We start from the raw sequence: 23,381 nt of genomic DNA, 5'->3' as shown, positions 1-23,381 counted from the left end.
CACGTAACGCCCCAAGTGCCGTGGTTCTGGGACACAAATGGTGCCCATGATTCTCCTGCAGGCCCTGCTGGCCACTGCTTTGTGCAAAGTCCCTGATCATGACCCTCCTCCTGCTCTGCAGAGGGTCAGGGGAGCATGCAGAAGCCACCGGGACCCTCCCCGCTCCCCGCGCTTCGCCACACTGCTGTCCGAATGGCCAACTCTGCGCGAAGAACGTCCCAGCGATCGCCGACACTTGCAAATAACAATCCTCTTCCTCTTAAAAACCCCAGGAAGTTCCAGGACAAAGGCATGTGTTTGTGCATAATGGGACATGCTCAGGGGTGCAAAAGCATGGAGATGCTTCATGATTTTCCTCATCATTATTTTAACAAAAAAGTTATCAAAACTAAGAGAAGGGATAAGGGGTTTTCCCAGCCCACTTGGGCTGTGTGCACACGAGCCTCACGCACGGGCTCTGCCCTGGGCTCCCGCCGCTGAGCGTCCATGGAGATGCTCTCCGGCGTGAAAGAGCACAGCCCGCCTTTAGACATAGGTCGCCGTGCTGAAAGGCGTCTTGCACAGAAAGAGAAGAGCATGGCATTGACTTTCCCTTCAGACCACCCCAGCAGCTTTGCCCGGGAGTGTGGCTGTGCCGCGGGGCGGCTCCCGGAGCCCTTTGCGCCCCAAACCCCTGACCCGCTCCGCCGGGCCGGGGATGCTCGCCCAGCCGGGCTACAGCTTCCACGGGGCCCGGGCCAGCGGCCGCGTTGGAGCACACCTGCCTGCAGCCCGGCGGACATCCTCGCTCCCGCGCTTCCATGCAGCTGAACGCAAAGCCGCTAACGCTGAAAAATACCAGTGGGCTGGGCTGAATCCGAAGCCTTTCGGTTTTTCCACCATCCAGCAGAAAGCGGCGGCGATGGTACAAGCCGTCTTTGACCGCTCCTAGCCAAATCCCTTCCACCAGGGGCACAGGATGCCATACCAACTCACCCGGGTTCCTGGCAAAGCTGCTTTCCCCAGACGCCGATGCTTCAGCCTCGACCAACTTCTTCAGCAGAGGTTTCCAGACTGAATCTCACGCGGTAAAGGCTTTCAGTCATCTCTCACTTGCGAAATCGCGCTGGCTTCTTCGGCTACTGCCAGGCCCTCCTGTCCTCCAACAGACTCCATCTGCTGGTTTTTTAGACAAGCAACTTCTGCAAGGACAAAATATATCGAGTTAAATAATATATACTTCATCTTCTGTTCCTCTCAGCAAAACTGGGCAATTTTGGAGATCTTTTGTAAATTCAGATTTATTATGATTATTTTTCATACTACGGCTACCACAGTGGCCATTGAGAATTTATTGAGGTAATAATGTATTCAAATAGCCAGTTTTCAAAAAAGTGGAACCATTGCAATGGATTAACATTCAAACCATTAATATTCAAACATATTAAGTCACTTAGAGGATTTTTGTGTGTGTACGCACATTTTGGGGTATATTCTCCTCATAATACGTGAGGAGAAGATATGCTTTACTCTTGACATTTAGCACATTTTCTTTATTGCTTTTCATTTCATTATGAGTAAAAGTGTTATTTGTCCACCCAGCCTTCCCTAGGACAACTGCCATCATTTCTGTTTGCAGAGGCAACCAAAAATTAAAGGAAATATTTTAGATGTCAACATTAAATGTCAAAAAATGATTTTAAGTAATTACTAATACCCTGGCACATATGCATTTTGTTCAGAAAATCCCTGTTAAAAATATCCATCCGGGGATATTCAAATTTATTATGTAGAACAACACAGCGCTAACGTGCTAGCTTCTATTTAACTCTTTGGTTCATAGCAACAAAGATACCAATAGGAAATCATTAAACAAATACGCAATTTTCGCAGCATAATAGGTCTGTGTTTGGTATCATTTGAAAAAAAACTCACCAAGCTCAAACAGACAGAAAAAAATGCAGTGATCAGGCAAAGTACAGCAACGTTATAAATGTTAACAGCTTTCAGAAGGTGATTTTATGTTAATTCAAACGTTACTGCTGTCCGAGGCTGCTGAAAGGCGCGCGGGGCTGCAGGAGGAGATAGACGTCGCCGGCGGGGGAGAGCGCAGGGCACACAAAGGGCCGCCTCTTGGTGTGGGTGGGGGAGTTTTATTAATTATATTTCCTTTAGAGCCTTAACAATAACATGTCAGTAATCTACACATTCTGTACTTAATTGACGTTAATGATTTGGCCGGGTCCTGGTCGCCACCGGCGAGCCTCCCCACGCCGTGAGAATCCCGGCCATCTTGCGTTCCTCCAGCCCCGCAGCGCAGCCCCAATTAAGTCAACGAGTGCGAGGACGCCGAGCTGCTCCCGCCACCTCCGCGGCCCCGCTCCCAGCCAGGTCCCTCCCGGACGCTCTCCAGCCCGCTCTCCGCACCCCTGAAGCAGCGCACGACCGCCGGCGCGGCCCCGCACAAAGGAGGCATTCATGCTCCCGCCAGCCTGCAAGACGACCGCCCGGCGCCCACGGCTGCCCAGCCGCCGCCGGCAGAGGCAGAAGAGGTCCCTCCGGTTCCCCTCTGACACCAAGAGCCAGGGATTTCTCCCTCTCGCTTGTGAGCGACGGGTCCCAAAACGCACACAGCCGTCCCAAACGCAGCGTCCCACATGCCTGCGGCTGCCCTCGAGGCGATGACCTAGCGGTAAGCGTGCGGCAAAGCCAGGTACGCGACTGTAAGTGGTGACCTGACGCCTCCCCCCGCCTGGGTTGCTCTAGCTTCTGCAGCACTTTCTCGGTGCCACTCGCAGCAGCGCGTCCCAGGCTCCCGTGATTTACCTTCTCCGGAATAGAACCTTTCCCTTGCGTCAGTCCCAGGAAACGGGGCGTCTGTACAGGCGGGCTGCTGCGGAGCAAAGTCCACTTGGCAGCAGGAGGATCCAAACCCCCTGCCCTGGTGCCACTGGCAGGCAGCCCTCAGAAACCCCAGGAGAGACCTGTAGTACTACCACACTTCAGGAGAACGTGCAAGTTACATCAGTGAGAAAACCAAGTTGTTCTGGGCAGACGCATTATGGCTTCTTGGTACGTTCAACCAATGCGTTTCTTGCATCGTCCCAGCGTGACGGTAGGTACAAAGTTAAGCAAATTTCTCCACAAACACAGGAGAAACAGACCTGCTCTCATGCACAACGTTCTCTCCCTCCTTGGAGCTACTCTCAGCCTCTAGTCAGCCCCTTCGAGGCCAGATGTACATCACAGCTGCCAGTGTTACACCCTCGATCCCTTCTTCCCCTCTTCCCTCTCTTGCTTCCCACCTTTCGTCCTGCCAGCACGGAGCCCCTGCTGTCACTCATCCAGGGGTCCAGCCGAGCACAGAGCATGGTGGCCGAGTCTGTGCCTCCCCTTCGCACGGGGGATCAGCAACCTGTCTGACTCCTTTTTCTTCTTACCTATATGAGCAGAAGTCAGATCTTCTTGAAGTCATCCAATGGAGGAAGTCAACAGACAGGGAGGAGGAGGAAAAAAAACCCAAACACCCAACCCACAAAAACCACCCATAAATCCAGTTTTGATAGGAAATCAAACTAAAAAATAAGAAATCAGCAGACTCACTGCAAGCAAATCCCATCCTCTATTAGGAGGTTTCAGGACCAGCATCCAGCAGGAGCACCTCTCCCACTTCCAGCAGAACAGGGTGGCCCAGGCAGTGAAACATTCAACAAATTGTTCTGTTGCCACTTCTCAGGGGAAAACATTTGCTTAAAAACAGTCAGATGAATTTGGAGTGATCTATAGGGCACTTTGTTATGTTAATGACTGTTACCAACTGTCTCTTCTTTATATTAAAGTGTTGACTCATTGTCAGTTGGGGCGAGACAAGACAGCTTGCTTGTGCCTTGCAGTCCTTTTGCACTCATCCAAACTACTCATGTGAAGACACTTTAATATGAAAAGACACTGTCTGTGGCCATTATTAATCTCCAGGCTGAAGCCCAGAATACTAATAAAACCACGCCGGATAAGCTAACCTTTCCTCGGTGCATTCTTCATTCTGCAAGATTTTGGCCAAAATTAAAACATTTTTCTTCAATCTCACGAGCCTGTGGGTGACAACCAGACTTCCCAAACCAAGATTTAAAAAGGTTTTCACTTGCCCTCTACTGCGCCCAGATAACACCACCATCATCATCATCATTCTGGCATAGGTGAGAGGGGATGCCTCCTGTGAGCCCAGAAGCATCGGCCCCACGAACGTCGGAAAGCAACGTTTTGCAGATCTGGCTGAGATGAGAGCGCAACTTGTTTATTCTCAGACCAGCCTTAAACTGAATTGTAGCAACCAAACCTCACTGTAGCTGCTGTACAGTCCAAATATTACACTGACATCTGGTAAATACTTGGAAGATGAATGTTGGGGTGAAAAAAAAAAAGGTTATATTTTAATTCTTGTCAAAGATTCCTAATATACAGAAAAACTGGGCTGAGGTGCTGAGCTGCAGAGGCTGGCATCTTGGTAGAGTACCCCCCTCAAAAAATCCAAACACCTTAGACAGAATTATAAAATAAAGCACCATATTACTCTCTTCTGTCTGTGGTGTTACTCTGGGATTCCATCCAAGAATGCTCAAACCATTGATCCTGTTACACGCAGGGCACACAATAGGTAAGTTCATGTAACTGGAGTCTGAACACGATAACCTGGCAAATCACAGCTGTCCCTGCTACTCCTTTTGCCTGGGGGCCGGGGGGGAAACTCAAACCCTTTCCTACACAGCTTTACATCATCTTTACTGTCATTGCAGTGAATGCCTAATTTCCAGCCAAGCCACTTATTTTTAGTTCTACATTCATATTTAAGAAAAAAAGTGACGATCCTCGATCCCAGGCGTGGCGGGGTGTGCCGCCTGCTCATGCTAACCAGCGGCGGTCTCGCCCTCCCAGCTTTAGCGGAGTTTGCATCCTTACGCCATCAGTGTGCACGGTGGTTTCTTTCTGAAAGCTCACATCTGTACACAAGTTACTCTGAGCCTGCTGAAAATAAAAGAATCTGCCTCCCATGAAGAAAATAAGACATACCAAGATATGCTTCTAGTACCAGGAAAATCATGTCTGTGGCATGGCCTTCAGCTGCAGGATTTTCCAGAAAATGTTTAGGCTTGTTGCTTTTCTCCGTCAGGAAAATTGTTTAGCTCGTTATTAAATTCAGTATCATTTCCCTTTCAAAGAATTTTACTGTGTGCAGTTCGTAAAAAAACAAACATTTGATCCTTTGATTTTGCCTTTATAGTTTAAAAGTTCATTAACATATGTGGCTGAATGCTTTTTAAAAAAAACCGCAAAGTGAAGACCGACTGCAATATTGCCAAAAAGACCGTAAGTGCACCTGGATTTAGAGAACCGTTTCCCCACCACAGCCACTGTCTGTAAATGCACTTGCTCCTTCTCTTTCCCATGCTCATGGAAGTTTAAGAGAGCAACTAAACCCTTGTTTCTCTAGCCAAGCCCAAGTCTGAAATGTAACATTTGAGAGTCATAATACATCACAGGAAAACGCGCTGATGAAGGAAATATTTCCCCCTCAAAGAGAAGGTCTTGTCGGGCGACTGCGGGCTCTTCTCCATCCCAGCAGAGGCTGGTGCACATGCCTTGGGGTACAGGCACCAGTCTGTAGAAGTCAGGCCTTAGTCTCACGCCGAGGACTAGGGGATTTTCACCCCCCTTATGTGTCAGTAGCAGTCACTTCGGTTCAACCAAGCCGGTATTTAACCGAAGTGCCTGGGAAGAGGAAGAAGAGGCCTGCTCAGCCAAGGTCTACTGGCAAAGGGAGGTTGGGGCGAGGCTCTGCACATAATTTTTCCTTGTGTCCCAGGCAACCACATATTCTAAGCCAAACAGAAATAGGCCTTTTGTATTTTTCCTCCTTGAATATTATTGCAGCCCTGCTGAAGCACCAAAAAGCAGTACATTATAAAATACATTCGCTTTCTTACTGTACTAGTTACACGAGAGTGTGTTCAGCTCGGTAAAACAAAACCAGTTTGCAAATAGATACGCAGTTCCAATAGACAGTCTGCTCCTCTGAACTGCCAGCGGCTGTCGGAGCAAAGCCCCTGGCATCAGAAAGGTTTTCCTTCCTTCCTTGAAAGCCATTTGAACTAATTTGCCCTCAAACACGCCAGTCTGCAGAGTTTTGAAAACCCTGGTTTTATTCAGTGTGCAAAGAATACTTTATTTATTTTTATAATCTCAAATTCACCGTAAACAGAATTTAGAAGCTTCATATACACACTTACCCTTTTGGGCTTGGCTTGAACTGATTATTCCAAGAGACTGAAAGGAGACAGATTACATAGTATTGCAGTATTCTACAGTCTTAATTAAATGTTCGATTAAGTATAAGTTGTGTCAGTAGCGGACAATCCAAAACTTGAGAAACAGGTTTTGTACTTCTAAGGTAAGATGCAGTGTGACTTGTCTGCAGGTAGCACAGCTGGAAGAGCCCTTCACCAAAATACTTACTGTTCAACAACCCAAGCCAAGTGACTTTTTTGATGGGGTCTTAACTTCAAAGCACAGAAGTTTCACAGATTGGCTAGAAATCAAGCGCTGTGATGGCAAAAAATGGACATTAAAGTCTTCTCCCCATTTGTATAGAGTCATCACCTCCTGCCATCTCACAGACCTGAAAAAATAAAAACCAAAACACCCCTCAGTTACTCCACCTTGACTGCCCAGCCCACCCTCGGCAGGTCTGCGCCCTGCGGCACAGGCGATGCCGGCCGGGGCGAGGGCGGGAGAGGAAGGAAGAGCCATGCTGCTTTCTGCCACACGCCTCACGCGGCAGAGCTGCACCCTCCACCTCCCGGCCACGTCTGAGCAGGAGATCTCCAGAGAGATTACAACAGTCCAGTCAAACTGATCTTAGCCTTGACAGCAAGGAGGAGCGGTGCTTAATCCCCAGCAAATTCAAGCCTAGACAAAGTCTGGGTTAACCTGCATTATTTCACAGTGTATGCTAGCATGTCCCTTTTTTGAGGGCAGAGGGTTGTGGGGGAGAAAGGTTTGGAAGATGAGGGTATGAGTAATCTGATGCTTTAAATGCACGTTGTTAAATACCTAGAGGCAGCACATTCCCAAAACAAGAGAAGCTTTATGCCAACAAACAGGGCAAAGTGAGTCCATCCAATGTCAACCTGTGCACTTGCCAATTCCCCCCGCTCCCGCCCCAGTACACGCTGGCCCCCTGACTATTTCCTAACACGCTTTACCTAACCTTGCAGTGCCCTGACGGGGCATTGCTCCCATTAACGTCTGGAGGAAAGCCAGTTGCAGCCTTTGGCAATTCCCAAGCTGAAGCCCAGCTGCCCTGACGCCACCGCCGAGAGGCGACGCTGCAGCGCGCCTTGTAGCCTGCACCAAGGTCCGACTTCGCAGCCTCGCCAAACGAAGAGCGTTTTACCCAGCCGCCTGAATTCAGGCTGCCGGTGCTGTGAGACGAGCCAGCTGCGCTGTACGGGAAGGAAACAGCACCCAGGAATCGAGGGAAACCGGAGCCAGGCTAAAGGAGCTCACAGGCTCCCGCGGGATGCCTGGCTGAGCGTGTGCGCAAGCGCTCCGCTGGGCTGGCGCCAGCTGCTTACCTCCACCTATGCGAGCCGGCGCGGAACAAGCCCCGCGAGCCGCAACTCCCCAGAACCAAGCGGAGATGCTGACCCGAGACCTAGAAACTGATAGCCACAGGCAGACCGTCCTACTGCTTTATGGGAGACGAGCTATGCAGAACGATTTCTGTGAACCGCTGTTAGGTAATTACAGCGTTGTCAACAGCTTAGCATCTGGCAGACTCACAGCGCGGACTCTGCGTCTTTCATCCCTCCTGCTCACCGGCGCGCCTCCTCCCCAAACCCAGCTCACAACTGCAGCCTCAACTCACTCGTTTGTGGCTATTTCCTTCAATACGGTCACGGCTACCACCAACTTTCCATTTTATAGCAGCAGTCATAGAAAATTAGCACTGGATTCATTTCTTTTGTTCAGTTGCTCCGATGCCCCCAGCTTTCAGACCAAGGTGAGGTTTTGACACATAGTTATGACAAACCTTTCAGGAGGAGGAAGATAATCATACGCCACCTGGCTTACTGCAGAATTCAATTTACTTTGCAGCGTGCTTTATGCTGGTCTGCAGCTATTAAAGGGCAAGACAGTTTCCAGTGGAGGAGCATGCAGCAATGCACAGCTAAATTGCTTTCGGAGCGCTCCCCAGCGCCCGCGAGCCCCCCGCACTCCCTGCCCCAGGGCCGTCCTGCCCTGGAGCCCTCTCCCCCGCTCAGGGTAACATGCTGGAAGTCAGAGACAGCTTGCAGGAACTTATTATTTGGTACTAGCTCATCTTTGTTGCACAAACTGCATCCCACTTGTAAACACACTAAATCTTTTTCTCTTATCTGGTCAGGCAGAATTGCCCATCCGCTTCCCTGCGCCTGCTGTGACTCTGTCCCCAGACTGATCCAGGACCAAAAGAGAATTTACAAGAATAGGATTTCAGGCAAAAAAGTATGGAGGGAACTCCTGCTTGGTTTTGTTTTGGGTTTTTTTCTGGTTTTGGTTGGTCCTTTTTTTTTTTTTTTTTTAAAATAGTGACAACTATCTTCCTTAAAATTAGCTGCACTGTTCCTCCCTAAAGTGGTTTTCAGCCTGTGGCAACCAGTGCATAATTTTTTCAAGCTACCCTAGAAAGCCAGCACACTCAAGACAGACGTTAAGTATCCACATGCGTTGCAAGACAATCGGAAACAAAGATTCTTAAAGCACGAGATAAAGGTGAGAAAGAAAATAGCTCTTAAGGTAAGTCACCCTGCAGGAAAGTACGGCGTCCCCGGTGACTGCATTCCTCCCTGGGAAGCTGCAAAGCTGGGATTCTCCATGCCCTGAACAGACTGTCTCCCGTCGAAATAAAGCAGGTTGACCTTTCAGGAAGGGGAAGGAAAAAAAAAGTTATAAAATTAGCAGGATTACCATCTAAAGCAGAGATCCAATTTAGAAAGAGGCCTGTTACCTGAACGGTTTCATTCATAGATAAATACGTCTCTCTCAGATACAGGTTTCCCACACAGCCGAGAACACATGGAACACCTGCATTCACTCTTGAGTAAGTATTAACCAGAAAGTTGTATTTAGCTTAAACTGAAAGTTAGAGTTCATCATATATGTAATGTTATTACAGAATATTTTCTTATACAGTTAAAAGTCATAAAAAATGCAATTCTCACCTATAAGGGGCCAGTTAAATACGATTTTTTAATTATTTTTTAATTTTCTTTTTTTCAGAAATAGATGAAATACATACTAAGCACTGCAAAGTAACAGCAAAAGGACTAGCACTGAAGCTTGGCTGGTGATTTAAGAATTAAGCCTAGTGACTGCCTTTCAGGAGGGTTATTGTTCCACCCACCCTGTTTTTGTGTTCTAAATTTAAGGACAAAGAACCAAAATGTGTCTTGACAATTCCTCCTAAGTTACAAAACTTTTTCAATAATAGGCAAATATAATATTCCTTTGTCTAGGATATGTAGTTCTCCGAGAAATTAAAACCCCTCCGAACTGGCACCAGCATACTTCTTCAGCTAACATTTCCACTTGTTTTGTTAGCTATTCATTGCAAGGGAAAAAAAGAAAAGCCAGCAGCACCAAATAATTTGCTTACCATTAGTTACTGTAGGTATTTTTATTACATTAAAGCTTTAACATTTGTCAGAATACTGGGTCAGGGAAAAGCAAAAGGGAGAATAACTTAAAGAAAATAATAAAAGCAGCCTTGTTGAGAACTAATGTTTAGAAAAAATTAACCAACAGCAGAGTAGGAGCTTTCTGAAATACAAGTGTTGTAGCATTTAAGCTATCTACAGGAGGACATGATGAATCCTGGTAGTCTCACAAGTTTTTAGTGTTGTTGAACAGTCCTTCATAGTGAACATCACAGGAAAAACAAGCAACCATTTTTTACATTTATTTCTCTATTTCCCTTTTCTCCAGAACCATGACTTTCCACAAAATGTCTTACTGCGACTTCTCAGTTTCTCAGACCTTGCAAAGGTCAAGAAGGACAACTCTTTCTGTAAAAAGGCACATACCATTCCAGAATTCAATTTTGCACAGAAGACTATTAGTTGTCAAAGACTACGCCAAAATCCCAAAGTTTAAATGATTACGCTTCAGGAAAAGGTAGGCTTTTCGTACTGATCGCTCTTGCTATTAAGCTTAACAATCCAGACAATCTGATTCAAGAATTTCCCAATACACTGATCATTAGAAAGTGTGTTGTGGAAAGATTCCCCATACACTTGTCATATTTATTATCCCCTCCCTAGCCACCTGCATCTGGCTAAGGGAAATCCAAGTAGCCCAACATGACAATTTATCTCAGTATCCAAAAAGGACATTTTAATTGATAAGCCAGCAGTGGTAAATAAATAAAGTGATAGCTACTACATTATTCATCCCCAACTCCCACACTACTAGTGGTCACAGTCTGAAAAACCTTAGCTGACCATAATTAAAAGAAAAATAGGAATATACATAAAACCAGCTGTCTTAGACAGCATTTTTATTAAAAATGGATACACAGAGACATAGCAGCATTTACAACAAAGAGATTTTTAAAAGGCATCAAGTTGTAAGCCAACCATTTGAAAAAGAGGCTTTGAAATACTGTCTTCCACAGCACTTTTTGCCTATTTGTCAACAGCGGACAGTGTGACTGCAGATTACCCAAAGGACAAACAGGTACAGTAACTAAACTTCAAGCCCTTTTTCTGAACAGTTGGTCACATCAAGCATCACCCTCCGTAGCAGCATCTGGAGCACTCTTCGGTGTTCTTTTAAGTGGCTGGTGTACTTGATCCATTTCTTTAAAATATTTTAATGTTCAATAAAAATATTTCAAATAGAAAAATTCTTCTGTCACAAAAAAAAGTAAGGTTTCCTTTTCAGATTCCATAAAAGCTTATGAACTTCAATGGCAGCATTTCTGTAATGGAGCATGAGTTAGAACCAGCAGAACAGGCACGTCAGCAAAACTGTCAACAGTTTCTATAGTCATATTGGCTTCAGTCCGGAAGACTGTTTCTTACTACTTTGTGGTGGTGTAAGGACACCAGTGGGGAAAGGTGAAGTCCTATTTTGCTCAGCCAATATGGCTTGTTTTGCTTGAGCTTTGTCCTGAAAGCACAGGAAAAGGAGAAAATAAAATAAAAAAAAAAATTACTTTGGTATATCTATGCAACAGATCAATATAATTCAGTGTTTTGTAACTTGATAAATTGCTAATCTGGAAATGCGTATCTGTATCTAACCCCTGTAACAGTAACTGATAAATCATGCGGTACATAACAGTTAGTGAATACAAACACCAAGAGATCAGTATTAACAGTTGGAATTTGATGATCAGCATTGTGGTACTTGTATATTCAAGAAAGCAAAACCCAATAGCTTAGCTTAACTACAATTTGTTGGACAAGATTTTGGTCCTCTGCAAATTTCTCATGCTAAAAGCCACTCTTGCTCAACTTCTGATCAACCACCACTGTCACACAACAGTCCCACAAGATCAGTCTCAAGTGATCAGTATTTTCTCTTTTTCATCAGACAAGGTTGTATTACATGTATTTCATATAGAGAAATGTCTAACATACCATGTTTTAAGTACCCCAAAGGGTAGAAATAGGCTTCCAATTTCTAGGGTAATTATTTGCTATTTGAGTTGAGAGGCTTAAGAAGGTGATTTTGACTTAAACTAAATACGGAACAAGTCAGTCCCAAGACAAGTCTCTGTCCCAAGAATTTTGGAGCTGGAGTGCAACCTTATGCCTTTTATCATGTGAATATACTCAGTCTTAATCTGATAATACTTCACTTAAGTTTACTGTATGTTCTAACCAAAGATGACACAAGATTTAGGAGATTTTACAGATAGGTTGTCTTCAGTATGCACATACATACCAGCAAATCCAAGCTGTTTATGTGCGTCTGTATATTGTGCAAGTCTTCAGGAGCTATACCTCTAAAGTGTTTGAGTTTGGAGCTTCCTACTTCCCTTATAGCCATTGCGAATGGAACCATCCATTTTACACATTCCTCTATCTCACACCATTCATAACCTGGAAGACAAGACATATGCTTATCTGCCTGAATGAAGACTTAATGTTTGTAAACACATTAGACTTAGTTTATAAATGCCAATACCTGAAACTTTCTGCATCAGCTCAGATGAGGAGAAATGATACAAAGCAGAAGCTGCAAGTACTCCATATGTATATTCCAAGCAGCCAATATCGAGCACACAGAGATCCAAGAGCTGCAAGACAGCAGATGTTTAGTAAGTCTATCACAAGAACACTTTTTTTTTCCCCAGGTGAAGTAGCATTTGAAGGAAGAAATCAGTCTTACCTCTGCTATTTGTACAAATATCTGCTGTGGATATTGTGGCAGCAATACCTCATAAAGCTCATTTAAATATGCAACTTGCATGTAAATGTTTAGCCATGATACAACTGTCAGTGGATTTAAGTTCCAATTAAGAGCCTGAAAGAGTAGACATGCACAAGACTTCAGTACTAATAAAGAGTTCTTAACTTAAACCATGTAACTTTATTTACTCCAGATCAGAAGCTGTAATTTCTGTTGGTCAAGGCATCTTTGAAACATGCAAATCTAATCCTCTCCTGTACCTCCTCCTGCTGATAGGGTGGGGGAACTATTAGTTTTGTTCATACGCACAGAATGGTGGATGCTTTAAATCACTTGTTACCTAGAGCACACCATGTTCTAATTAGAAACTGTGCCTCTTAGCAGCACATAAGATTAACTGAGGCTCTCTGCTTTTAGTCTGATCATACTACATGTTTTTAAAAACTGAAGTAGAACTAATTCCACTTTGAAATATCACCTTCATAATGATCAATTCCATACTGAGGATTTCATCTTCTGTACAAGCTCCATCTGTAACATAGGCAAACTGGTGCAACTTTGGTGGATAAATTTCCTGAAAGATAGCAGATTAAGTACTTAATTTGTGGAATAGGTTGTAACTAGTCTCATGCGCTCAAAAAAAAAAAAACCCAACAACACACCACTACTTCAGCATTTCAAAACAGAGGGTAAAAAAAGAAAAAAGAACCAACCAACAATTGTAACTTACGATATTCTCCTGTGCTTTTAATATACACAGATTTCTTGCTCCACCTTCCTGTTCATAGCCTTTACCTTTCACTTTTGATGGATCAGTACAACATGCATTATGTTTGGCTACAGTACCACTGAGACAGTATCATAATTGACATCAAGATTTTTTTATACATCCTAAAGGAAAGGCCTTTCATCCCTTGCTTGAGAAGAACAAATTGAAGAATAATAGCCCTCTTAGAAGACAAAACAGTAAGAACTTGAAGAGCACTATGTATTTTCATAGTTCAGTTTATTGCAGTAAATAAAGCATAGCTCAGAGTAGGATCCAGTAGGTACTCTGCTGACAACAGAATTGCAACAAGTGGCCTCTGTACACAGCGGCCAGCCAAAAACTCATTTAGCAACCGCAATTAAAAACTTTAGATTTATTCTAACACTGAAAAGACTACCCTTTTTAGATTAGGGAGATATACGGTGATGTTAGCTAGTCTTAATTTTATCCACTTCTTAAAAAAAAAAAAGGAGGAATTTTGAAAAGAGAAAGGGATCTTTTTTTCTGTCTCCCAGCTGAGAAGTCATAGCAACAAACTCCATAAAAACTGCCAAAATGCATCTAGTGTACAGTAAGTGTGCTGTCTGTCCATTCACATTTTTATGTTGAAGTACAGCTGAAGATACTTACCTCAAGCTTTGCTGCTATGAATAAAGAAGAGATACCAATAAGCTGCAATAGCGTTTTTACAACATTCTGTTGTGTTGCCATAAACCGATCAAAGAAATCTTGTGCTAAATAAAAAGTTTCTCTATGAAGCTTGTAGACTTCACAAACCTGGAGAGACATCAGAGATTACAAAAGTCAAGAACAGTGTTATAGAGTCAAAAACAGATGCTACAGATGTATTAAAAAAAAAGCAAGAGCTAGACATAAAATTCATATTGGCTTTCTGCTTCACTGCCATTGTGAAGTAACATGTTAACTAAGAGCATGAGTTAAACAGTTTCCTTTGACGCAAGATGACTGCCACTACAGTAACTCTACCCTCCAAAAAAAAAAAAAAAAAGAGAAGAGATCACAGTGAAAACCCTTTTAGGAAATGCAAGCACATGTTCTAACAATGTCAGAACATCAGTTCCTCATTTTTGCAAAGATACATCATTCCAACACCTCAGAAGAGAAAATTCTCACAAATACTTTAGAGTTAAGAACAAAGACTGTGCCATCAAGTCATCCAAACAGCAAAAAAGACTCACATACAGACAGAAGAGTTGTAATACATTCTATATGCCAATAACAGATAGAGAGGTTGAGATGCATCTGGTCTCTAAGCCACCACACCTTTCTTTTTACAGTGATTTCCATAATAATTTGTGCAACTTTTATCTGCAGTGTGACCTTAAAAAGCTTACATCATGGAGCTTTATGGACAAATTGATTATTATCCACTATCATCAAGCTAAATGAATATCAGAATATATTGTCAGTTTGTACACCATCAACTCAATCTATTATATATTTTTTTTTAAGTTTGGTGCCATTAATTGACAAACTTTAAGATGAAGACAAGTGACCAGTGCTAAACAGGTTATGCAAAGATCATGAAATGTACTCATGACAGTTATTAGTACACTTCAACAAAAGAACACCTGAAATACTCACAAGCACAGAAAAGCTTACCTCCATTAGCCAGTCTAGAAGGATTGTTCTCATTTTAGGTTGCAGGAGAGGATGCCTTTGCATATAAAGTTTATCCCTCACATACATCTCTTCTTTGTTTATCATGTTTTTCCATACGTCATCTTTGTTTGCCCAGCTACGAAAGATCAATGTTTAGTCTCAAATCATAAGATAAAAGAAAGGCAGACAAGCAGCAGCAAAATGGCACACTTACCCTAGAACTGGTAATGGTGAAGCTCTAGTCGGAACAACACTTAGATGTATAAAGTGAGAATAATCAACACCAACTGGATCATCATCCTTATCTGGAGTAGGAATCAGCATATGGGCATTTTTGTGAACATTGTTCCAGGATGGCTGTTAAATGAAATACAAGATTTTACACTATTATTTTTTACACACTGTGCCTTTTTAAATAATCATTTTAGCTGTAAATAGAAAAAAACTATGACAGAAACTACGATTACCTCTTTAAACTGCACAGAATCATTGAGATGGGAAGGGACCTCTGTAGGTCATTTTGTCAAACCCCTCCCTGCTCAAGCAGGGCCACCTAGAGCCAGTGGCACAAGAACACATCCAGATGGCTTTTGAGTATCTCTAAGGATGGAGGCTCCACAACCTCTCTGGGGAACATTTGCCAGTGCTTAGTCACCCTCATACTAAAAAACAAGTGTTTCCTGATGTTCAGAGGGAACCTGCTATGCTTTCAGTGATCTCCTCTTGACCCATCACTGGGCATCACTAAAAAGAGCCTGGCTCCATCTTTTTACATCCTCCCTTCAGGTGCGATCTCCTTGAGCCTTCTTTTCTCCAGGCTGAACAGTCCCAGCTCCCTCAGCCTTTCCTTATAAGAGAGGTGCTCTGATCCCTTAATTGTCTTACTGCACCTTTGCTGGCCTCTTCCCAGCATGTTCAAGTCTCTCTGGTACTGGGGAGCCCAGAACCGGACACAGTTCTCCAGGTATGGCCTCACCAATGCTGAGTAGAGAAGCGTTGCTTATTTTCACAGTAGAGAAAGTTTGCTACTAAAGTTGAAGAACATTTACCCTGTTCTCCTTTTGGAGGACCACAACTATTTCACGGAAGAATAGCCAAGTCAGAGTTTCCTATTACAGAATCACAGCATTATTAAGGTTGGAAAAGATCTTTAAGATCATCAGTCCAACCATCAACCCAACATCACCATGCTCCCTAAACCATGTCCCCAGGTGCCACATCTACACGTTTTTTTTGACATTTCCAGTGATGGTGACTCTACGATCTCCCTGGGCAGCCTGTTCCATGTTTGACCACTCTCTCAGTAAAGACATTTTTCCTAATATCTAGTCTAAACCTCCCCTGGCACAACTTGAGGCCGTTTCCTCTCGTTCTATTGCTAGTTAGTTGGGAGAAGAGACCAACACCCACCTCACCACAACCCCCTTTCAGGTAGTTGTAGAGAGCGATAAGGTCTCCCCTCAGCCTCCTCTTCTCCAGACTAAACAACCCCAGTTCCCTCAGCTGCTCCTAAGACTTGTGCTCCAGCCCCCTCACCAGTTTCGTTGCCCTTCTCTGGACACGCTCCAGCACCTCAGCGTCCTTCTTGTAGTGAGGGGCCCAAAACTGAACACAGGATTTGAGGTGCGGCCTCACCAGTGCCGAGTACAGGGGCACAATCACTTCCCTACTCCTGCTGGCCACGCTATTTCTGATACAGGCATGTATCAGAAATACATATGTCATGTTGCATTTTGTTTTCACCAAAAATATTTTGCACAAAAGCAAGGCACTTGCCTTCAGGTAAAGAATAAGCAGACAGAACTTTAAAACCCAATTTGTGATTATAATTATACAAATACAACGTCAGGATTTCTGGTAAGGAATATGTAGACTCAACACCTGAAATCATGGTTCCATGCAAAGCAACGCTGACAATAAACACAGCAAAATTAGTAGTTTATAGAATTTTTCTTACTCATTCATCTTGCAGTGCTAAGATGAAAAAAACCAAAGCACTTACAATCCAATTGTTTTCAGAATAAAGCACGTACATGTTAAGCAACTGCCACTAAAGTATCAACTTAATCATTCATATACAGAATTTTGCCAAGGTCTGCAAACACCAGACATCTGAGATTTTACCCATCATATCCTTTCACTTTTATTTGGACCAGAACTTAAACTCAGGTTTACTTTTCTCCTGGCTAAACAAGATCTTGGCGTTTGCTTCACACAGTTCCCCAGGAAAATACTACTTATTTTATTTTGCAGTAGAATACAAAGCTATCCCACGTCATCATTTCTATGCAAATTAAAATTTGGCATTTCTGAACAGTGAATTCAGCCATCTTGCTCTAAACAGATCTTTCTTTGCAGCCCTAAAAGGACAGAACTCCCTAACAAGATTCATAGTATGCTCCAAAAAGAAAATTAAAAAAAAATCCAAACAAAAGGAAGAATCATTACATCCTAACAAGTAAAATGTTGTACATGGAATTTTGCCTCTCACAAAGAAGCTTCCACACCTGATTTTTGGCCTGTCCTTGCTACAAATGACATCATTTTCCAGCAAAATGGCTACTTCCCAGCACCAGCTTCAGAAACAGAAACCACTGACTTGATGAAACAAAAACCACATTTCACAGTTCCCTCACAGCTAAGACTGCTTTGTCCTTTGAGTTACTGACACACAGATGGGTAGTTTTTCTTCTTGGAGTTCTACATGCAAATCTAGCATACCTACATGCCTAGCCATGCCACTATTTAATTTGGGTGGGGAAAGGCAAAAAGAGGGAATGGTATCTTTATCTTAAAAATTACAGATTCCTTATGAACTGAAAGTTTGAATAAAAGTGTTGCGTCAGCATTGCTTTTAAGTTAATTTTTGTCCTCCCTCAAAACTAGACTTTAGTCACACTTTGTCCTCCAAACTGCATGGCAAGCCCAGCTGCCAACAGCCTTTGGAGAAGTGCTGCCTTATCAGTTAATCAGCAAACCAACAGAAAAGCAGATTATATAATATCTATTTAAAGGTGCCTACCTCACCAGCAGCTTATGAAGGACAAGGGATCTGCTCCCCAGCGCTCTCAACCGAAGCAGATACCTCACATACTACATAGCAGCAACAATGACAATTAATCTGGGAGATTTCACTGCCCCCAATATTCTATAAGGAAATATAAAGCAGGGATCAAGAGCCTCTTCAGTGTTTTGAGAAGTGAAACAAAGTTTTGGACTAGATAATGTCCAAAAGACGACTGGAGGAAAGATGGAAGCAACAAGAAAAGCATATAGCTTAGCTAGAGGCAAGAAGGAAGCAAATGTGTGGTTGCCCTCAAAAGCAAGAAGCTACTGGGAAGGGAGAGAGGAGTCTAAATTAGCCTAAGTGAGGGAACACCATAGCTCTGTCATGGATTTTGGTTAACAGAATGAGCATATTTATCAGACTCTTGAGTCTTTAAAGCAGATTTAGCAAGACATTCAACCAAAACAGAAAAAACATCAAGAAACTGCATTAAATCATACTGTAACTGTAAGGAAATGGGAGCCACCACGAAGAAAAAAAAAACAGTTTAAGGTGGGGCAGGTGTGAGGAAACCATGAAGAGCTTCCTTTGGGCTTACACAGAACCAAGCTGAAAGGAGGGAGCTGCCAAAAAGTGACAGATGTTACAGAGAATCTGCGCAGCCTAACAGAGGAAACCCTACAGTCCTGGGCTTACTTCTGAGGCAAACAGGAGCTGAGTAGGATGCAAGCCAAAAATCAACCGGGAAAATGGCCTCTTCAAATCTATATGGAGCCCAGCAAGAAAGCTTGGTGGTACCCACAGTAATATTCCAGATACAGGAATAGAACAATTGATGAGAGGTACAGATCTGTATCTCAGACCTGAGGACTAGATACAGATTGGAGAAATTGAACTGAGGACATGAGAAGGCTCATTAGAAGGAGCACCAAGAAGGGCAGAAGGTAGGTGACCAAAGAAGTCCCTCAGAGCAGCCAGGTCCATACAGCTTCAAAAAAATAAACCCCACGAGTTCAAAGGTGGGTTTTTTTTAAAGCTCAAGCATTACCACACCTCAGTTTTCTGCAACGTGTTGTCATTCACTGATGTATCAAACGTTCATTTAAACAGATCTATCGGACATCCTTCAGGCATATAGGCCAGACACAAAAGGGAGCAGGTAGCAACCACTGGCGTTACTGGTTACAGGCAGAGACTTCAGTGAAGCAGCCACACCTAAGAACACAAGCTGCTGAGACACTCCTACATCTCAACATGACTGGGAGCCAGCAGAACAAGCTTCCGCAGACCGTGGCAAGGAGGACAGCAGGAAAGCGGAGGAAGACGGTGACTCAGAACTGCATTCAAACAGCAAGGTCAGAGGATTTTCAGCATAGAAATTGAAGGCAGAGGAACAGGAGGGGGACAGGCGTGTTTGTCTCACCCTAAAAAGCAGCACCTCTTAACAGGAGACATCAATATCAACTACTAGACTGCAGCCTTAGTTTCCCCATCAGAAATAGTAAGACCTATAATTCTAGCCACTTTTTACTCACAGGATGCATTAGTTTGAAGTACAGCGTTTCTCTTTGCCATCAGAAAGGGATTCCAGAATTAATAAATAGGAGAGAGAAGAGCAACTCCCATTATTAATTTGTTCCAATTCTTTCTGAATAGCATAGAAGCTTCTACTACTTTTAATTTTCTAAAGAGTCTGAACATTGTCCTGACCCAGATTTGGGCCAAGTCAAGCTCTCAACATGGACACAGTTTACATTCTTTATCTGTTTGTCTGAAGACTTGTAACTTGGTTTGGAGGGCTTTGTTTTGTTTTTTAAATTGGATCTTCTAAAGATAACCTAGACTAAAGAAACTTTTTGGAGGGTATTTTCAAGTCAGTTAGATGGAACATTTTGACAACAGTAAGGCCAGATTCTGGAAAAACGTCTAGTGATAAATAGATCAAATCTATTTTCTCAGAATTTACTCCCATCTTCTTCTCACCTGAAAACATTAGCTAGTTTCACCTAAAGAAACTAACTTCCAGCTTAAATTCTCCACTCTAGATGGAGGTGGCCATGTAATTTGTATCACAATTGCATGGATGACTCTAATCTAGTTAGATGAATTTTGTTTTACACGGAGCCTTGGAAGTGTATCTGTCCACAGATAGCAGCCAGAATTAATATGAGAATTGCTAGCAGAATTACAGCAGTGCCAGTTCTCTAAAATCAAACACAGAATTTATGCAATATTCTGCTGTCACAAACCTGATGATATAGCCACCCTTTCATCACATAAAGGGTAACGGCATCCTAATTAAGAACTCAGGCCTTATGTTCAACAGAAGCAAACTAATGAATTGACTATGAAGATGCCGTAAAGTGGGATGTGACTATGATATTTTGCCTTGTGCATAAACTAGTGTCAGTAAACAATTTATTTAATGTAGAAGTCATGTGGTATAGGCTGCAGTGGATTTATAGCTACTTGCATTTTAGAATTGTTGTGCCTCAACAGAATAACTATCGCACTGGCTATCATACAAGCCTGCTATACTGCTGCTGGAACCGTAAACATATTCTCATTAGCGGCCCATGGCAATTTATATCAGAGAATAGCTTGTGTCACACCATAGACTGAAGAGCTGCTGCTGTGCAGCCAAATGTTAGCTTTTTTAAACAGATCTGTAACAATCTGGCTACTTTATCACAACAAAAAACCTTCTCTTTGTAGGGACAGATACAAGGGTACCCATTTTATTTATGGCTTACAGAATCAAAGGGCCAAATCCCACCAGTATCCTGAGTTTAACCTGAAAAATTCCCAATTAAATATTTTGGATGCCTACTGCCTAAATTATCCAAATTTTTTTTTACCTATCATTCCTGAAGTAACATTGAATGGCTACCAGGCCAGGAACACAAACAAGAACAAAAAACGGGTAGTCTTTATCCACTTTCAAAGTTGAAGGTCAATGTATGCAAAGTGTGTTTCAAGTTTCTTTCCACTGTCTTTCTGGACGAAGGTAAAATTGGGTCCCTGTTGAGGGTTTTTTAACAATACCTTACTATTATGCAATAAACATGCACAAGAAGCCCTTGCGCAGCTCAAACAGAATGAATCTTTTGGTGGAGAGAGCTGTGGTGAAGGACAGGCAGCTCTTCCTTGTCAGAAGTGAGAAATTAGTTTAATATACTGCACAAAAGACAGACAGAAGGGAAGGAGAGATCCCCTCATTAAATGCTCACCATTTGAGCCCTGCTTAATATGTTGACTGATAACTAGTATACGCAGTTGCAACAAGCAGAGGCCATTCCAAACAATGATGCCCATCTGTTATGGTCGCACTTTAGTCTTAGAACTTCCAGCTGCCACTTCTGGTTAGATGTGCCACATTATGCATAGCCTTGCGTACCAAATGAGTACGGTCTGTACTCCCTGATCATGACTTTTGTAGCTTCAGTATCATCCTGCATGTGCATTAACAGGCTGAAGTGACTAAGCAGGCACGTGTGTGCAGGTAGAACAAAAAAAAAAAGAGGCGAATAAACCTATTTCAGATAACAGGCTACCCTCCGTTTTATTTAGAGCGAGCATCTCAATGTACAAAAGCATCATGCTTGCAACCATATACCAACATAACATCCAATATAGATACCAGTAGCATCTCAGGTTTAAAGATTATAGGAAGGGCATTAAGGGAGCAAGAGGACACTACTAAAGTTAGTTTTGACATTGTAACTCAGATCTTTCTAAATGTCTTACTGAGAAAACCAGCAATGGTCACCACTAACCTCCACTGCAGGCCTGAACTCCGTAGCCAAGTGGACTTTACTGAAATTATCCCTTTGTTCTGGAGAGACATGAAGCCTATTTTACTACCACGTTAGCACCTAGTATAAACCTCAAAGTCCTAATCGGGAACCTCGTATTCTCTGCCAGTCTGATAATGACACTTGTCAACAGGAATGGAGCTGATGGTGGAAGGAAGAGGGTATCTTTCCTCTCTCCCAGGTGATATGCAAGTAGAGACATGACTGCAAAGAAAATCATCTCAAAAGATGATTCTGTTCATATGCTTAAGTGCCTTGTGCTTTGGCCTGCAAGGTAGAGCATGTAAGCACATGACTGTACTCTTGCAACTACCTAGAGAAGCCAAAGCAGAGTCCCTCCATGTAGGCCTAAACACATATTGAGGCTTTTGTAAGGTGCACCCTTGCAACGTCAGGACAGTTGGATATGCTGAAGTATTAACGTAGTGTTTCAGACCAACACAGGCTTCGTCTCTTGCAAAGACTCCAAAACAACCTGTATGAACTGAAGCGTTTTGCACTCTTCATCAGCCAGGGCTGAGAGTCCCCCTCGCCCATTGCTAAACAGCACCTGGTAGCTGTGTATCTGTTGCACTATGTTTGCAATAATAATGAGGTACTGCAAAAGAATAATGATAGAGTTAAGTAAGATTACGGGAGCATGATCTAAAGCCAAATCGGTTACCTGGTTTTCATATTGCTTTTTTTTAGTCATCTCCATTTTGGCAATTTCTTCATCAGGATCCTGCAAGAACTACAAGAAAGAATATATGATTTCAGGAGGGACAAGCAAATGTGGGCCACTGTGACGTGCACCCGCTCCCTCAGGGTCACAGCCCCACAGCAGACCACCGCCCGCCCAACACCCACAGCACCACATGGCCCCCAGCCACCAACAAAAGGAGGCGAGGGCCCGGAGGCCAAGCCCGGCGGCGGGGCAGGCGCTGGCCTGCGGGCACCCGGGCGGGCCGCCGCGCCGGCCGGGCCCGCACTCACCGTGGCCACATCGGCTTTCCTCTTGCGGGCTCGCATGGCGCACTCCGCGACCCCGTCCCCCTTGGTGGGAGCCTTCTCCTCCGCGCAGTCGCTGCCAAGAGAGGAGAAGCTGAGGGAGCCCCGGCCGCGGGGAGCCTCCGCAGGGGTGCCTGCCGGAGACCTCGGCCTACAGGGCCCCGCGCACGGCGGGGCCGGCGGACTCACCTCTCCCGGCGCATGGTGCCCGCCTGGGCCGCGTCAGGGCGAGCGAGGCGCCGTGCGGGGAGCGGCCGAGCAGGCCCGGGCCCCAGCCCCCACAAAGGGCCGCGGAGGCGCGGGCGCACGGTGCGGAAAGGGCGGCCGCAGCCCCGGGCCGGCCCCGCCGGCTCCCCCCGCCCCGCGGCCGGGCACCCCGGGAAGCAGCAGGGGCGCCCGCCGCCCCCTGTCCGCGCACTCGCTCACTCACCGCCGCGCCGGCCGCGCCGGACCTTTCCGGGCGAGAGCGGTAGATGGGTGTCCGCCCGGCGGCGGCGTTGGCGGGCGCAGGGGCAGGGCGGGAGCGCGGCGCGGGCGGGCTCCGCTGGGCGCCTCCTGCCTCACGGCGCGGCCGCTCCCGTCCCTGCGCACAGCGCGGCCCGCGCCGAGCGGGACATTTAAACGCGCGGCGCGGGGCCGCCTCCCCGCCCGCCCGCACACGTGGCCCCGCGCGCAGCGCCGGAGGCCGGCGCCCGGCCGGGGCGGGGTCTGCGGGGGGCGCGGCGGGGCGCCGCCGGCCGCC

The 23,381-nt window shown here is 44.7% G+C and overlaps 1 protein-coding gene across 1 annotated transcript; it reads right to left on the bottom strand.

Annotated features, from left to right (window-relative positions):
• Nucleotides 1-10,687: 10,687 nt before the first annotated feature.
• On the bottom strand, nucleotides 10,688-22,936 carry CCNE1 (cyclin E1). The gene is made up of 10 exons (XM_082005887.1): nucleotides 22,625-22,936; nucleotides 22,314-22,382; nucleotides 15,042-15,184; nucleotides 14,828-14,963; nucleotides 13,835-13,981; nucleotides 12,914-13,009; nucleotides 12,415-12,549; nucleotides 12,211-12,322; nucleotides 11,968-12,125; nucleotides 10,688-11,187 (listed from the first exon to the last, which is right to left on the bottom strand). Exons 1-10 carry the CDS (start codon nucleotides 22,658-22,660, stop codon nucleotides 11,065-11,067), a joined length of 1,155 nt encoding a protein of 384 aa, XP_081862013.1. The 5' UTR covers nucleotides 22,661-22,936; the 3' UTR covers nucleotides 10,688-11,064.
• Between the last annotated feature and the right edge of the window lie 445 nt (nucleotides 22,937-23,381).

Source organism: Phaethon aethereus (genome assembly GCF_964289735.1).
Source record: "Phaethon aethereus genome assembly, chromosome: 13".
In the NCBI taxonomy this organism is placed as follows: domain Eukaryota; kingdom Metazoa; phylum Chordata; class Aves; order Phaethontiformes; family Phaethontidae; genus Phaethon; species Phaethon aethereus.
This window is presented reverse-complemented; position numbering and strand designations above follow the sequence as displayed.

What these genes read in the sequence shown, in the direction of transcription:
- CCNE1 (XM_082005887.1), bottom strand. Translation starts at nt 22,660, where the DNA reads ATGCGAGCCCGCAAGAGGAAAGCCGATGTGGCCACG. An exon ending in TTCTAGACTGGCTAATGGAG is followed by an intron (nt 13,982 to 14,827) that starts GTAAGCTTTTCT and finishes ATGTCTCTCCAG; the next exon opens with GTTTGTGAAGTCTACAAGCT. An exon ending in TAAACAGCTTGGATTTGCTG is followed by an intron (nt 11,188 to 11,967) that starts GTATGTATGTGC and finishes CTGTGCTTTCAG; the next exon opens with GACAAAGCTCAAGCAAAACA.